Source organism: Symphalangus syndactylus, chromosome 12, assembly GCF_028878055.3.
Source record: "Symphalangus syndactylus isolate Jambi chromosome 12, NHGRI_mSymSyn1-v2.1_pri, whole genome shotgun sequence".
NCBI classification, from domain to species: Eukaryota; Metazoa; Chordata; class Mammalia; order Primates; family Hylobatidae; genus Symphalangus; species Symphalangus syndactylus.
The window spans coordinates 122,736,467-122,753,913 of NC_072441.2; the positions used below are offsets into that span (position 1 = coordinate 122,736,467).

A 17,447-nucleotide genomic window follows, 5' to 3' on the forward strand; every position below is an offset into this window, starting at 1 on the left:
CTACTAAAAAAATACAAAAAATTAGCCAGGCATGGTGGCGGGCGCCTGTAGTCCCAGCTACTCGGGCGGCTGAGGCAGGAGAATGCATGAACCCGGGAGGAGGAGCTTGCAGTGAGCCGAGATTGCGCCACTGCACTCCAGCCTGGGTGACAGGGCGAGACGCCATCTCAAAAAAAAAAAAAAAAAAAAAAAATCATAAGAAAGAGAAAATATATTGACTGTTCATTAAGTGAAAGTGGATCATCATAAAAATCTTCATCCTCATAGTCTTCACATTCAGTAGGCTGCAGAGGAGGAAGAAGAGGGGTTGGTCTTACTGTCTTGGACAGGCAGAGGCAGAATAAAATCCAAGTATAAGTGGACCCACACAGTTCAAACTCAATTGTTCAAGGGCCAACTGTACCTAGCATATACCAGGCCCATTTCTAAGGGCCTAACTCATTTAATTTTTGCAATGTCCCTATAAGGCAGGTGCTATGATTATTATCATCTTAATTTTATAGATGAGAAAACTGAAATACAAGACAGTGAGATAACCGTGCCCAAAGTTACGGGGTGAGCTACGGATGAGCCAGGATGCAAGACTAGGCAGTGTGGCTCCTGTGAAACTCACACACTCATGCCACGGCACCACCACTGGATGTCAGCATACCAAAGTGAAGGAGCAGCAGCCTTTTAAGGAAAAAAGGGGAACAGCATTTACTAAGGGCCTTCCAGGTGCAAAACATTTATGCATACATTTTCTAATTTAATCTAAGAGGTTACAAACAACTTTTTATGCAACAAAATAGACAACATTTAGTTCAGTTAGTAAAGTGACTGACTTGCATCAGAGGAGCTTTTTGTTCATACTATTTAAATTGGAAAAATAATAACATTAGAGTAGACTTAGAAGTTAAGAGGATCTGTCCCTAGATTCCTCATTAACAAAGGGCTCTTTCCAGCTATTCACACTTGATCACACAATAAAACCATTATTAGAAAGACTTCAGGGAAGAGACCACCAATGTACTTTCTTCCCCTGTAAAAATCAGCCAGAGACAAGCATTTGCTATAAAATTATCTGGGTTTAATTATTATCAACATCGGAACTATAGAACATTAACGTATTAAACCTGTATTTACGATTACATGTACAAAAAAATGTTCTTTGTGAGGAGCAATTTTCAGCAAATCTGACAAACAGCAAGAGTCATTCCTATTTCGGGTTTGAAAAGAGAAATGGAAATTTCCAAGACGCCCCCCTCCTCCCTCTCACTCCAGTGACCCTCTGAACATCAATTTGCAAAGGCCTGAGGTAGAAAGGGAGGTATTAACAATATCAGGCACTCATTCTTCCCCTCTTATGAAAGGGATGAATTTTTAGGTACCGTTTTCCATCACTTATTATACTGATGTGCCATCCATCTGCATCATTAGGTTCAGTAGTTACCATGACAATATGATGCCTACAGCAATCTAACTTGATAGCCACATGCCAGAATGTGAAAAAATAGGACCAGCTAAGAAAGTGAGAGAAATATAATTAATCTGAACCACATTCAAAAAAATGTGCACAGAACTAGGACCAAGAGGGAAACTGCTGAAATATCATTGAAGAGGAAATTATAAAGGGCAGCAATAATCAAGTTTCAGTATAAAAACTTTGCTAAGTAGAGCCACGTATTGGTCTATTACTAAGACAGGAAGAAGTCAAAGTTGGTCTAGAATACTGTTCTGAGCCCCTGCCCCTCCCCCTGCTTCCCATTTCCTGCTGCAGGGCCCTGCAGTATCATCTTTGATTCTAGCTGTTAGGGCCCTAATTTCCCCAAGGCTCTCAAGCCACCACCATAAGTGCCACCACCATGTCACTCTGCTCATGTGCAGTCTGCTATTAGACCCAGACTTTCCACCTGATGAAATAATTTCCATCATTCTGAAGCTAATCTTAAGAGACTGAATTGTGCTGTCTTGAGAGATCCTGTCCTCTTGCCTTCTAAGTGCCCAGTGGACGCATCGGGCTAGCACAAACCTCTTGAGGGTCCCAATATGGTAAGAGGGGCTGGGAGATTGAGAAAAGGAGAGCAAGAAAAGTTGCAGTCCTGGGAGATGAGCCTGGGACGTGTGTTTATTCTCAGCATGGCTGGGTGGGATAGCGACGCTGAGCTAGGCGATTTGGCCGATTCAGGCTAGTGGCCGTGGGCAGCTGGAAAAGAAGAACAAATACTACACTGAGTACAGCCCCAAACATGACTCTGCCCGGGGTTGATTGGACGGATGGAGCTAGGGCACCCTGAGCCTCTTGTAGAACATTTCCCAAGGTTGTGTTCTAATTGCGTACCTTCACCCAACCCTTCACCTAACTACGGTGAAAAGAAACTTGATTTTTATAAAGAGAGGAGGCCAAATGAGACATTAGCAGAGCTAAGTCTACCCAGGTTGCTGAGGAACAGGGGACTTAGCTTCTCTCAAAGTTTCCAATGATCCCTTCATCCCCAGGACAGAGTGACACTGCACCCACACTACTGATACCAACACCGACTGTGTCTCCCACATCTCAAAGAGCTATTAAAATTTAAACATGATATTAATAGTAACTACATTTACTGACCATTTTCTGGGTTCCAGGCCCTTCATATACATATCTGTGAGCTAGCTACTACTAACCCCACTTTACAGATGCAGAAACTGAGACTTGGAGAGGTTAAATAATTGCTCAAGAACTCACATATTGTAAATAGTAAACTGGGATGATAAACCTAGGTCTCCTTAATCCAAAACCTGTGCTCCTGGCCAGCCCCTCCCCCTGAGGGCTTCCTTACCTGAGGCACCTGAGATGGGTTGTAAAGAGGAACAGCCCCTTTTAAGGCAGGTGGAGGAAGAAGAACACCAGGGTTGGAGCAGAGCTCAAAGGAAACACTCTGTGATGGAAAAGCATGGAAAATCCCATCAGTGCCTGCCTCCCAGATTCCAGAATGTTGAGGCCTTCAAGAAGCATATCAGGATTATTTGGTTTTTTCTCAGTGATTTCTTTAAGTTCCTTATCGACTCTCCAAAGGACATGAATAGGCATTTCTCAAAAGAAGAAATGGCCAATAAGCAAATGAAAAAAATGTTCAACATCAATAATCATCAGGGAAATGCAAATTAAAGCCACAGTGAGATACCATCTTACTCCTGCAAAAATTACCATAACTAAAATGTCAAAAAACAATAGATGTTGGCAAAAGGGGACACTTACATACTGCTGGTGGGAATGTAAATTAGTACAACCTCTATGAAAAACAGTATGAAGATTCCTTAAAGAGCTAAAAGTAGAACTACCATTCGATCCAGCAATCCCACTACCGGGTATTGGCCCAAAAGAAAAGAAGTCATTACTTGAAAAATACACTTGCACAAGTACGTTTATAGCAGCACAATTCACAATTGCAAAATGTGGAACCAACCTAAGTGCCCATCGACTAACGAGGACATAAAGAAAATGCAGTATACATATACGATGGAATACACTCAGCCATTAAAATGAACAAAATAATGTCTTCTGCAGCAACTTGGATGGAGCCAGAGGCCATTATTCTAAGTGAAGTACACAGGAGTGGAAAACCGAAAACCATATGTTCTCACTTATAAGTGGGGAGCTATGAGTATGTGAAGACACACAGAGTGACATAATGGACTTTAGAGATTCAGAAGAGGAAGGGTGGGAGGAGGGTCAGGGATAAAAAAAACTACACATTAGGTACAACCCACATCCATGCCAACACTACTTGGACGGTGGGTGTGCTAAAATGTCAGAATTCGCCACCATATAATTCATCTATTAACCAAAAACCACTTGTGCCCCAAAAGCTACTGAAATGTTTTCAAAGAGAACCATATCAGAAGGGTTTCTTAATAGAACTCAGGGAATCTCAAGCAAGCAAACATGGTTCAAGTGGACACAACCAACCCCTGGGTCTGGAGTGGCAATACTGAAAAGAAGAAAAAGCCTCAATAAATTATATTGATACCATCATAAAAAGTAATATAGCCTTCAAAAGGCCTAAAATTCTACAAGAGTTATCTAACCAGACTTAAAGAACTAAAAATGTTTTCCTAGCAATAGATATGAAATCCACACTGATGTGACAACTCATCAAGAATTTATCACAGCCCTGGCCAAGGTCTCCAGTGAACTCCACCTCCTCCTGGGACAGGGAAAAAGGCAAGTCCCCAGGCTTCCCCCGAGGAAGCCGTTATAGGTTGAACTGTGTTCCCAGAAAAAAAAATCATGTTTGAAGCCCTAACCCCCAGTACCTCAGAAAACATATGTTTGGAGAAACATAAAAATACAACATTTGGAGATGGGGTCTCTAAAGAGGCAATTAACATAAATGGAGGTCATATTGGTAGCCCATTCCAGTATGACTGACGTCCCTCTAAGAGGAAGAAATCCGAACACAGACACGCTCAGAGGAAAGGCCGTGTGAAGACGTGGAAAGAAGATGGCCGGGCACAAGCCAAGGAAAGAGGTCTCAAAAGACACAACCCTGTGAAACCTGGACCTCAGCTTTCAGCCTGGAGAACTGTGAGAAATTTGGTTTCTGTGGTCTGAGCCTCCGTTCTGTGGTACTTTGTTATGACAGCCTGAGCAAACTAACACAGCAAAGAAGCATTCTTCGGGTTCCCCAGGAGTCAGCACTGCCCACACTGAAGGTTCACTCCTCACACACAGGCATCTGTTGGGGTCCGACGCTCCAGCCTAGGGGGGCTGCTCACCTCAGGTCCAGACAAGCCTCCAACCCCAGCACCCGCAGCTGCTCCCCAGCTGGATGCAGATCCTTGGCCTTCACCCCCACCTGGAAAGCAATGAGTCAGAGCTGTTTCCTCCGCTCAGGACTGGGGGTCCCCACTCCCAGAAGGCACCCCCACCCTTGGGAGCGCTGAGGGGACCACCCATGGCCCACAGACATGAGGTGACGGTACCTGTGCCCCTGGAGAAGGCGCTAACAGCCAGCAGAGGTGGGGACTCAGGGGAAGATGTCAGTGAGAGGCCCAGGCCAGCCTGGTGGGGAGAAGATGCTCTGGGGGTCTCCTGCTTTGTGGAGAAGGAAAGGCAGCATTGGCGACATTGGCAGTTAACAAAACTGATGCCCGCCAACTTGTGTTCCCACACTCACGATGGCGGCCTTGCCACAAACTGCTGCTGGGCACTCCCCAAAACCCCCTCTCCTCATCCCACTCTTCCGCTCAACCATCCACACTAGCTCCCTACTGCCGACCCTCTAAAGTTACATTTCTTCATCCTAACTTTTTAAAGCTTTTTTAATCTGCCTTTGCCCTCACAGGACCCATTCATTTCCCACCATCTCCTATCACAAAACCTCTGTCTCATGTGACCTGGGGTAGAGTCAGGTGCCAGCTCTGAGAGCTCCTAGGTGCTGAGGCAGCTCCCTCTGAAAGGCCCACGGAGAAGGGCATCCTCCCCCTCCCACAGAGCCTACCTCAGAGTCAGGGCTGTCTGAGGAGTCCTCGTCTCCAGAGGGGGATGCATTCTTGGTGGGCTTCGATCGAAACCAGCTGAACCAGCCAAACCCGGAGCTCTGGAAGGCGAAGAGGACATTTTATGACCTGCAGGTTTGCTTCTCCCCCGACTATGAGGTTAACCCGCCCCCATGTGACCATCAGAGCCCAGACTTCCAAGTCTGCACCACCCTCGAGGAAGGGAATGGCAGGGGAAGGAAGGCAGGGGAGAGAAGAACAAGTCCCTCCACCTTTGTATGTTCCTTCCCATCTCCGAGCTTGCCTCTCTGGGCAGTATTTCGGGGAGAGTTTTTATCAGCCTCGTCAGAGGACTCCTTCTCATCCTCCTTGGCTGAATTGGTGGAACTCTCAGAAATACTTCGTGCTCTAGCAGCCAGTGGTGTCTGGAATTAAAGAAAGAACTCACATTTGCAAGGCACTTGACAGGTTACCAAACACATGTGCACATACTCCCTCACCTGACCTGCTCAGAAGGCAGTGGGATTGTGTCTCAGGATCATATTGTACTGAAGAGGAAGAAAGGCTCAGCCATAAAAAATGACTTGCTGAAGGTCACAGGATAAGGTGGGAGCCCAAGCCCATGTTATCCCTAACCCTACAGACCTTTGTCTGGTGTGCCACCTCTCCAGAAACAGACAGTTTTCAGAACTATGCCAAGGCCTGGAGTAGGGGCTATGGACTGCTACTGCTGGAGATGAAGAGGGCCAGAAAACACCCCACAGAGGCCCACAAGCCCCCCCCAAAAAAAACAGAGAATGTAGCAACCACCAAACATAACTCGTCTTAGAGCTCATTTCCTAACAGACTTGCTCAAGATCAACTGTGAACATATGCATATGCACCAGAGGGGGGTAAAATACACCCACATCCCTTTACATTAACTTTTTTTTTTTATTGTGGTAAGATAGATACAGCATAAAGCTTGCCATTTTAACTATTTTTAAATGTACAATTCCGTGGCAGTAAGTATACACACAGTGTCGTTCAACCATCACCACTAGCCATCTCCAGAACTTTTTCATCATCCCCATTACATAACTCCCCATCTCCCTTTCCCCCCAGGCCCTGGTCACTGCCATTCCACTTTATGTCTCTGAATTTGCCTATTCTATGTATCTCACATAGGTGGAGTCATATGACATATTGCCCTTTTCTGTAATATTTACATTTTTTACTCTCAATAAAGCACAATTGATACAAACCTTTGGTAATACTTTGGGAATATAAAGAAAAAAACTTTATTTTTTATTCAAATGAATATAATGTTGATTTTGTGCCGGGCACTGTTCTAACGGCTTTATATGTAGTGATTCATTTAATCTTTACAGTAGTCCTGTGAGCTAGGTGGTATTATCATCTCATTTTATATATGAGAAAACTAAGGCACAGAAAGGTTAAGCAACCTGTATCAGGTCACACAGCTCGTAAATGGCACAGCAAAGGTTAAAGGCCGTCCGGCTTTCCTTCTAGGAATTTCTCCTAAGTGAATGATTCAAGACATAGACAAGAGCTTATATACTAGGATGCCCAGCACTGTGTGTTATATATGAGTGAGAAAAGGAAGGAGGAATGGAGGGAGGGAGGGGAAAGGACACAACACTCATAATGATTAACGACAGCATGGGAACGATCAACCAGAATGCGAGCTCCTTACCATGGTCGTGGAGGCCCCGGAAGCTTACCTCTGCTGCCCTCCAGCCTTGTTTCTCAGCCCTCCTCCCTACTGCTCCCCACTCTCAGGGCACAGTGGCTCCCTTGCTCTCCCTTAACTACACCAAGGGAGCCACTGCAGGGCCTCCAGTCCTGCTGTTTCTCTGCCTCGAACACCTTTCCCCTAGATATTCACCTGACTCCTTTCCATGCTCCACCCCGATCTCCACTTGAAGGCCTCCTCAGAGACACCTTCCTTGGCCACCCCTCTGAAGTGAGACGCCTGGCGCATATAGTTGTCTATTTTTAGTCACTTCCGCTAGACTTGGGGGCCTGAGGTTGGGCTTGGTCTGACGTGATGATGCCTCCCCAGCCCCTGTGACAGGGCCTGGCACATTGTAGGAACTCAGTGAATATTTCAAATAAATGAATGAATAGTGCTACTTTCATAAAATCAATTTTGTCATGCCAATATTAAAAATCATATTTATGAATGACATAGAAAAATCTCATTATATAGTGTTAAGTAACAGGAAATAAAGCTTTGCATACATATGTTCTTAGCCATTTAAAAACATGTATATGTGTATAATGTATATACAGATATACATATATGTGTGTATATATACGCATATATAGAAAAATAGTGTAAGAAAAGAAAAATATTTTGACTGTTGGATTGAGTGATATTTGGTTCTTTATATGATACTTCACTATTAGATTTTTCTATAACAATAATGTACCACTTCAGTCGGGAAAAAAAAAAAAAACAGAAAAACATAAAAGTTTGTTAAGACCTGTACCCCTGTTGTTCTACTTTAAAAAGTTATAGGATGTAACCCTCCAACCAGGAGAAGCTGAAGAACACCTTAGGTTTGGGACCAACGCTGCCCATTGCTGAGGGTAGGGGGTGTGTCCAACCAAAGCCAGATAGAACGATTCATCAGACATGGTCACCTCCAGGACCTTACAGCCTAACTGAGGAGAAAAGACAGGCAGGCACTGTCACAGCTACCACAGATCTTTCTTTGAAATAAAGCCAGGTAAAAATTAAAACAAGGAAATATCAACAGTCTTCCATGGCAGGACAGGGTAGGGTGAGTGTTTTGTGCAGCACTGAGAAGATGTCAGAGGTAACAGAGATCCGAGAAGCCAAAACGAACCAGCTCAGTTGCTCCCTCTCTCCCCATGGACACAGGTTTGTGGGGCTGAGTGTAAACAAGAACACAGCCTCCCGCCCAGCTCCCAGGAGTTGGTATAGGAAGAGGCAAGGCGAGATGTGGAAGAGGAAGCTGCTGCAACACTGAGGAGGAGCTTGCATGTGGCCGGGAAACCAAGGCAACCGGTAAAAACCAGAAGCGTTTGAGTGGGCAGTGGCATCTTTTATGCTGTGCGCTCTCACCTGTGGTTTGGAAAGGACCTCTTGGCCATCAGGAGGCTGGGAGGTTTCTTGAGACACTATGTTCTCTCCTGCGTCACAAACAGAAATGGAAATAGCAATTGGAAGTTGTGCTTTTCCCATCTATCCTGAAGAAGGGTCACTGGGACACAATCAGCTTTCTTAACTGCAGCAGAAGCTCGGAGCCCATAAGCCCAAGCCAGTCACAGCAGATACGAAGAATGCTCACGTAGCTCATCTCAGTCCCAGCCACCCCAGGACATGCTGTTCAACTCATCCTCTACTTCCAAAGCCACCCTTCAGGAACCTCGGAAATCAGAGCAACATCAAGCTAGGGTCACAGGGATCCTCCACCACCTTCCTCTCCATCTGAGCCTCCATCTTGGACAGGGCCTAATCCTGGAAGGTCTAAGAGCTAATCATTCTAGGTGGCTTCCAGCATCTCCCTGGCATCGCTCAGCATTGCTCACCCATACTCAGCCCTTGTTGTCGAAGGTCTGATGGGCCTGAAGAAACTCGGGACCAAGACAGAAACATGGGTTTCTGCTGGAGACCCTGATAGTAAGCTCTTGAGTGCAGGATGATTGGAGAAAGAGAACTTGGCCTATATTTCTCCACCCTGTACTCTCTCTCCTGGAAACTATGTAATCATTTGGATGGCAGGAGTGGCTCCATTTGCCCTGCTGTACCCAGTGGAGAGACGGACTGGGCCGGAAGATAACAATCTCCTTCAGATATATGCAAAGCACCAATACAGTGGCTGAAAACTAGCAGGCCCTCCGTAACAGGCACACAGCCACGCATCTGTGTCTTTCCCAGCTCCAACCCTACCTCCTCTGACTGGTCCCAGCACCTCCCTTTCCTGCTTCCTCCCCACCCAGACCCTACGCTCAACGTGGCCACCCTAGCTGCCAGGTCTTACCAGGGCCCAGGTGTGTCTGCAGCGTTTCCTCCCAGACTGTTCCTCCAGGGGCCTCTGTCACTGCCACGCTGCTGCCAGTCCCTGGTAGGTGGGTGTCAGGAACTGAGTAAAAAGGCCTCGGTGTCCCTGTCTGCCCTGCACCCCCTCCTGCTGGGTAGGAGCCCGGCTGGAGGGGGAAGGGCTGCTGTGGGCTAGGCTGGAGCAGGGAGGTCTGCTCAGGTGTCAGCCACAGAGCTGAGTGGTACCCAGGGGCTTCAGAGTAGCCTTGACATCCAGAAAAGTCCTGGTAGAAAGTGTTTTCTAAGGACATAGAACAAAGGTAAAGAAGTCAGACCTGAAATGCGAAATTTGCATACCGATCACACCAGAAGCATTCCTGCTTATGTCTTCTTTGGAAAGCAGTCACAAGGACGAGCTGTCTAATGTGCCTTCCAGTAACGTGATGACAAGTAAAACACAGAGTGTTCGTAACATCCTCATTGCTGTTTACAGAATTGTTTCCTTCACTAATGTACCCTAAAAATAAAATCCTAAGCTCCTCTATTGACTTAACAGACCCCTTTTGGCCAAGGGGACCCCAGAAAAACCTTAAAAACTGAGTTCCCAGCCATGACAGGATGGGAGGTGAGACACCCTTCATTATACTCCCTCTCTTCCGCAGTTTAGACACAACTGACCAGCATTAATGTTAAAACAGAGATCTTAAGACTAACAGAAAAGACTCTTGGTAGCCGTAAGATACCAAACTGTACACAGAACCTAAAGCCCTGCCAGGCAATGGTTAAGTCCCGCACCCCTACACCTTAAGAATAAACTGTGTTCTCATGGCCACAAGGTTTTTTTCTCTAGCAGCTCAACAAGCACTGGCCTCGAGATGAGCAATGTTAGAACAATTACAACTCATTCCGTTCACATATGCTGACGAAATGAGCCTCTGTTCCATCAGCCATAACCACAGCTTTGATTGGACAAGACTGATTTCAGTAACTTTCTCCAGATAAGAGGACCACCAACCATGAACTGGGTCTGGCCAGTTTACAGAGGCTCCCCACCTGAGTGCTTCTGTGTCCCGAAAAGACCTTTTGACGCATAGGGCCTAACTGTAATACACTTAGAGGATAAGTCTCCACCCCAAGGTGAACACGGGTCGTGTGTTACACGCATGTTAGTTCATTATCCATGTGTGAGGACCTCCTTTGTGAATAGTCACAGCTCCTCCTATAACCTGTTAAATATGTATGTTTGATCAACCCATTCAACTCAAATTCTTGTCTTACCTCTCCTTCCCTCAAAGTGCCTGGCTATACTTCCCAGCCTGCAGGATGGCCACCTTGCAGGATGGAACTCTTTGTAAGAAATAAAGTCTCCTTTCCAAATGTACACATTGTATGACTTTTTTTTAAGTTAACACTGCCTTGTATGATCTCTGAGCCTCTAGCCAGTGGGTTGGGAGGGCTGAAATTACCATCCTATCTAACTCTACACCTTTTTATTTTTTGATAAATTATTTCTTCTTTAAGGAATTCCTAATGGACATGGGTATTTAAAACTCAGAAAGCTTCCAGCTAAAAACCCAAATCAGACCACAGAAATCATGGCTTTGTTCTTAAAGAATCAGAGTACATTTGCCCTGGAAAAGACCTGACTGGTAACATAAACTAAGGTGTGGACCTATAACATGATTGGTCACAGGACTGGCAGGGGTGGCCAACCCGTCTGCTCCACTGGGCACCAGGGCATCAGCAGGCAAGGCTGTGGGGAAGCACCATCCATAGGCACCCAGCCTGGCTCTCCTCCACCCCCCACCTTTACAGATCCTGCTACACAGTGAGAAACAGAAGCCAAGGCTTGCCCTGCCCATCCTTCCCTTTGCTCATGCCTGAGGAAGGGCACAGGGCTAGGAAGAGATGGGGGCCCTTTCCCGGCCCTACTGCAGGGGGACCTTGGGGAAAGGGTACGGAGTTAACCAGGGATATGGTGCCTGCCAACACACCATTCGGAAGCATCCCAAAGGAAGAGTAGAGATGCCATGAAAACATTGAAACATACTTATTCCACAATCATCTGGCAATCACTAGCTCAAAACTCTCAAGGACTTCCGACATCCCCAGCACTCACATAAGATACAGATGAACCACAATCTCTGGACTCAAGAAATGTATCCAGCTGGAGAGAAGTTATTAACGTAGGAGAAAGAATTGGCTAACAATACAGTGCAACACAAAAAACACTCAGGTATTTAAAAACCTGAATCGTGAAGCAGAAGCTCTCAGACTGAGGGAACTTAGAAGTGTTAAGGATGTGTGAGGCTGGCAGGAGCTGGGTGGAGGAGGCGCCTGGACAACAGGGCAGACTTACACAGGCAAGGCAGGCACCCTGGGAAGCAAAGGGCGAGTGTTTTCGTAAATTACTTTGTCTCGTAGAATCAGATCCTGAGCGTCAGCTATGTATGTGCTCAGTTCATCATTTTGGGTACCTGTTGTTGTTCCTCTGGCTCCCGAAACATCTGAGCGAGTAGGATGAGGATCCCCGATGTCTCCTGCTACCTTTTGCTATTTAAAATAAAGTAAAATTCCTTTTAAGCAGCACAAAGGAAAAACAAGAACAGAGAAACAAAGTGATTCAAAACTTAAGCCAAAAAGAAACTTCCAGTGGGAATGACAAGGTAAGGGAAACGCTTGTATGCTTAGGGGCCTGGGGGGTCATGTGGACAGGGCTCCCAGCTCCGCCCAGAGCAGGCAGAGATGGCTGGAGACCAGAGTCATCCACCCTCCCCTGAAGGAAGGAGCGCATGGAAAGAACTAAACTGTAGGCCTCAGCACGTGCAGCAGATAGAAGGGGTAGAGGCTGTGTGTGCTTTAAAAAAATCCACCCTGTCTTTTCTTCAGAGCAGAATGGGAAAAAGAAAATGGAGGAAGCCCTGTTCCAATTACTGTTCCAATTACAACCAGAAGCTTTTGCAATTGTCAGAACAAAAAAGAAAAGGCCCGGAAGTCTTTTAAGCAATTGCCCCACATTACATGAAAGTGACACTGGTCCACTGTGATCCATTGTTCCTAGCGGAGATGGGGAAGCTTTGATGGTCATGAAACATATTCTCTGGGGCCTCAGGGAAGGATGGCAAGAGTGATTGGGAAGAACGCCCCACCGTGTCACATGCGAACATAGGAAAACGCTTCCACACAGGGGACAAGCACCGGCAGGGAAGCTGAGTTCCACCCCTTGCGCAAACACCAACTGTGCCTCATGGGTGATGGGAGAGACCAGGGCGAGGCATGGGGACCAGGGACTTACTAATGTCAGCACCTACCTGTTCCATTCCTAGGGGAGAGAAGAGGGAAATAAAAGCCAACCCCCCCAGTGCCCTGGCTCCAGCCCCACTCACCTCCAGCTGCCTCCGAAGTTGCACTAGCCAATCTGGCTCCAGGTCCCTGTCTCCACTGCGGCTTTCTAAAACCAGAGGATCTGACAGCTTCAGTTTCTCTGCTAGCTGTGCCAGGTTTCCAGATGGGTTAGGGGCAGAAAGTAAGAGAGAGGAGAGGAGAGAGAGGGAAGAGAAATGGAAAGACAACGGGGAAGAGAAAACAAGGAAAAAGGAGAAAGAGAGCCTTAACTCACTTGTAAATTACATTATAAAAAATAATCGAAAACAGCAAATTCAGCAGATATCCTCCCAAAATTGCAACATAAATAAACAACCCATCTTGGGTGTTAGATTCTAAATAAAATATGAGGAGAAACAGTTACTCAGCTTCATTTCTCCGCAAAGCTGTCTGCTCTGTAACAGCGTTTCTCAAACTTAGGGTATACACAGGAATTTTGTTAAAATTCTAATTGTAAACTTGTTAAAATGCTAATTCTGATTCCATACATCTGGGCAGGGCCTAAGAGTTTGCACTTTCAACCAGCTCCCAGGTGATGCTAATGTTGCTTTGTACGTCAAAGATTTATTCCATAAACAAGTTTTAGTTACCAAAACTTTTCTAATAATTCATTCTGGATCCCTGAGCTCCTTGCAACCATCAACCTGTTGGCAGAAACTTCAGGGTATGGGGAGGCTCACCACCACACATTTTATAGGTTAAATAATCCAGCACTTGGGCCTCATCTAAGGCAAAGCAAAAATGTAAGGGTAGGCTGCTTTTACTCTCTAGCTAATGGAGTTTTCTTCAATTAATTGAAACAACTATTGCTTGATTGTTGTTTTCTTTCCTAGGAACTAAAGGTCGATATGTTTTTGTTTTCTATTTTAAATGTATCTCACATGTAATAAAATACTCCATGCATTTAAAAGCATTTTAATAAGGATTATTTACTCTTTTAATCACTAAAATATATTTTCTAAGCCCAGCTTTTATAATTAGAATGGTTCACCATAGCATGTAGTTTTACTGTACCGGAAAAGCAGATGCAGGAATGAATTTCTCGAGTAACACACACATGGTTTCCAGTCTCCAATCCCACCACCGCCCGCCCAGAGAGGATCCTTCCTTGTGTAGCGTTGGGCCTCTGCTTATCACATCTGGGCACGCATACATGGTCAAAGACGGCCACGGGCTCCAATTTTACGGCATGTTCAAAGAAGATGAAATGTGGAGTCTAAGCTGCTCTATGATGGCTTTCTCTGAATAGTGAAGATAAAACAACTGCACAGAACCCTTTGAGAAGCTGACCTTGATGAGTTCCACTAATAGCACAGGGTGACTGCTCTCTCCCTGGCTCAAGATAGCTGCACCAATGGCTTCGCAGTAATGCAAGGCCTGGGACACGAGGCCGTAATCTGCCAGACGGGAAGCATAAAGGAGCTTATACACCTGTGAAGAGAAAAGAGTCAGTGACTAGTCCATCCAGGCAGGGAGAGAAAGAGAGAGAAATGTACATAAGACTTCTGGGAAGTCAGCTGTCAGTTTCCGCTAACTCTGGCATCCAAATACCAAGAGGCTTGTGCCATTTGGAGCATTTTATCTATGCACGGGCACAATTCCAAATCCAGCCTGCAGTTCCTGCATTACAGAGAAAAGAACAGGAGTCTCATCCGCTCAACCTTCCTAGGTCCTGGTCACCATGCAAAGTGCACTGGAGTCCTTATTTATTGGGTAGCCCACATATCCAGAGAGCCTGATGTACAGGCACAGGACCAGGCAGAAGAGGGACATTAAAAGAAGCAAAAATAACCTGGGTGCAGTGGCTCATACCTTGGGAGGCCGAGGCAGGCGGATCACTTGAGGTCAGGAGTTTGAGACCAGCCTGGCCAACATGACAAAACTCCGTCTCTACTAAAAATACAAAAATTAGCTGGGCGTGGTGGCATGCACCTGTAGTCCCAGCTACTCAGAAGGCTGAGACAGAAGAATTGCTTGAACCCAGGAGGCAGAGGTTCCATTGAGCCGAGATCATGCCACTGCACTCCAGCCTGGGCGACAGAGTGAGACTCCGTCTCAAAAAAAAAAAAAAGAAGAAGAAGCAAAATTAGACCCTAGTGCAAAGGGCATAAAGCTGATGGAGAGTACTAAGAAAAACAAATAAGTGCTCGTGAAAGCATGAGTGGCAGGGCAGGATCAAGTATGAGGGCTTTGGTATCAGACCCACCCAAGTTCAAATAAAAGCTCCATGCAAGGTGTGAAACATTGGGCTAGTTACCTCATCTCTCTGTGCCTCAGTTTCCTCTCTACAACATGGGAATACTACTACTACATACTCCCTTGGTTGTTATGGAGATTAAATGAGATAATTCAGGTAAAGTACTGAGAACAAACAGCATGCAAGAGATGTGGGCCGATAGCATGTTACCCTTCCAGGCCTCCGTTTTCTCTTTTGTAAAAGAGAGTTAATCATGCCTACCTCACAGGATTCGAAACAATACACAAGAAGTGTAACACCACAATGCGGGGCACGAAGAAGCTAATCTCATTACTATCAGCCCCAAGCAGCACCAAAATAACTCACAGGTGGGATGAATAAAGAAGGGAAAGTAAAAGAGACCAAAGAGCCGGTCGAGGAACTGCAAAGAGGAGCTCATGGGGCAAGGTTTTGCTGGAAAAGGTGAGTCTTTGGCAAAGCCCTTAAAAAAGAGAAGATGCTATAGGACAAATGCCTAATGCATGCGGGGCTTAAAACCTAGATGACAGGCTGATAGGTGCAGCAAACCACCATGGCATATGTATACCTATGTAACGAACCTGCATATTCTGCACATGTATCTCGGAACTTAAAGAAAAAGAAGATGCTAATTGGGCCATTTCTCTATGACACAGGAATTCACTTTCAAGGCTTTGTGATGTGTGTGCATGTTGTTGTAATTGTTGTTGCTGCTGCTGCTGCATGTACCCTTGACACCAAGCACTGAAGGAGAAACAAGGAATCGCTGGAAAATGTCTCTACCTAAGTAAGACAACTAAGGTAGGAAGATAAGGTACCTGTGCATGAAAGGCAAGAAAACACAAGGCAGCGTGAGCTCAGTGTCAGTGGGGGGCCCTGGATTCAGCTGTGGGAGCCACACTGTGCCTGCCATGACTTCAACGCTGAAAGCAGTTGCTGTGTGCCAGGTGCCGTTCTCAAGCATTAAAGAAACTAACTCGATTTCATGCCAGCTCCATTACAAGGCACCACTCTCATCCCATTTTACAGCTGAGACCACTGAAGGCTGCCATCTCAGTCATACTCATAGGTGTGGCCCAGGTAGCCTGCATGGAGAAAGGGATGGTGCTGGACGTCAGAGCTCACAGAGGATTTAGACGGGGGGAGGACACGATGTCAGCACTGGTGTTTACGAATGTAAGGTGACAACGGCATCAGGTAGAAACGTTAAGAGAGGGCAGAAACCACAGTATGGACACCACCCACACAGCTGATGCTCTGAGAGGGACGAAGAAGGGTGAGGGCCAGGGCTGAGCACAGAGGGATGTCCAGAGGTAGAGGACAGAGGAGTTCAAAAGAGGCCCGAGAAGGAGCACGGAGCAGAGGGAGGGTAAGCAGACACTGGGCTGGGCCTGCGCTCCCACTCCCTCCCACAGGACAGCTTCGGAGGCTCAGAAGAAGGGAGAACTGTCTGGAGAGATGAGGAGAAGGAGCTGACAGCAGGAGTGAGGCGCGGGCCGGGGCGGCAGGCAGGACGTTCAAACGTCAGCAGTGAGGCCTCTGCAAGGTTTTGCCTTCATATTATAAAACGCAGACTTTTAGGGGACATAAAAAGAAATCCTACACCCTCCCACGCTTAAGCTAATGAGGAAAAGTTCAGTAGATAACTTAGCCCCAGGTACTAAGTGCCAAAAAGCAAAGCTGCAAATACAGCTGCCTGCAGCTGCCTGACAGTGACGGTGGTGGCCTCATCTGGGCTCAGTTACCTGGAAAGAAGGGATGAAGGATTTGGGGCGGCCCAGCATCTGACAGTACTCGAAGATTTCCGTCCTCTGGATTGCCTCAGTTGTTGCAAATTTCAAAAACTCTTGACTAAAACCAGGGAATAACAATAAAAGAGATTGAGGTGTGGGGGGCATGGGAGTTAAATCCTAGTGGCTCTCCAAACACCAGCTGCAGCCTTTCATGGGGGAGTTTCCATCCTGGGCTGGTGCCTGCGGCGGCTTCAAGAGAAGGAGGAGACTCTAGGCTCCCAGAGTGTTTCACCTCCTCTCCCTCTCCCTCCTTGAGGCTGAGGAAGGAACAAAACAGAACTCTGCACCAGAGGCGCTGGGAGGCGGAGGCTGCAGAAAGTGGGGGTCACCTGCCTTCTTGCTGAAGGGTAACTCAAGGCAGGCTACCTCAAAGGACACTGGGCCCTACTCTTAAACACACAGAGAGCTGGCCCCCATGCCCATAAAGCCTGTCATGTACCTGTGAAGGGCACCCCTAGTTTGAGCAAACTCGCACAAAAGAGGGGAGCCATGTAACACTCGGGGAGCATGGCATGAGACCAAAAGGCATGGCAGAGCAGGCAAGGACTGCTGAGCCAGAAATCAAACACGGGTCCGTACA

The 17,447-nt window shown here is 46.5% G+C and overlaps 1 protein-coding gene across 5 annotated transcripts in view; it reads right to left on the bottom strand.

Moving 5' to 3' along the window:
• Positions 1-1,047: 1,047 nt before the first annotated feature.
• Positions 1,048-17,447, bottom strand: part of SEC16B (SEC16 homolog B, endoplasmic reticulum export factor) — a 111,074-nt gene continuing 94,674 nt past the window's right edge. For 3 of the 5 annotated variants that reach the window (XM_063627434.1, XM_055255692.2, XM_063627435.1), the window contains 12 exons: positions 16,820-16,925; positions 14,150-14,290; positions 12,862-12,966; positions 11,953-12,028; positions 9,477-9,776; positions 8,558-8,625; positions 5,736-5,888; positions 5,466-5,564; positions 4,948-5,059; positions 4,741-4,820; positions 2,802-2,900; positions 1,048-2,185 (listed from right to left, as the gene is read on the bottom strand). In XM_063627434.1, coding sequence (XP_063483504.1) covers positions 2,114-2,185; positions 2,802-2,900; positions 4,741-4,820; positions 4,948-5,059; positions 5,466-5,564; positions 5,736-5,888; positions 8,558-8,625; positions 9,477-9,776; positions 11,953-12,028; positions 12,862-12,966; positions 14,150-14,290; positions 16,820-16,925 — 1,411 coding nt within the window. In that variant the 3' untranslated portion in view covers positions 1,048-2,113. The remainder of the gene's footprint in view (positions 2,186-2,801; positions 2,901-4,740; positions 4,821-4,947; positions 5,060-5,465; positions 5,565-5,735; positions 5,889-8,557; positions 8,626-9,476; positions 9,777-11,952; positions 12,029-12,861; positions 12,967-14,149; positions 14,291-16,819; positions 16,926-17,447) is intronic. The other 2 variants (XM_063627436.1, XM_063627437.1) reach the window with 1 other exon arrangement.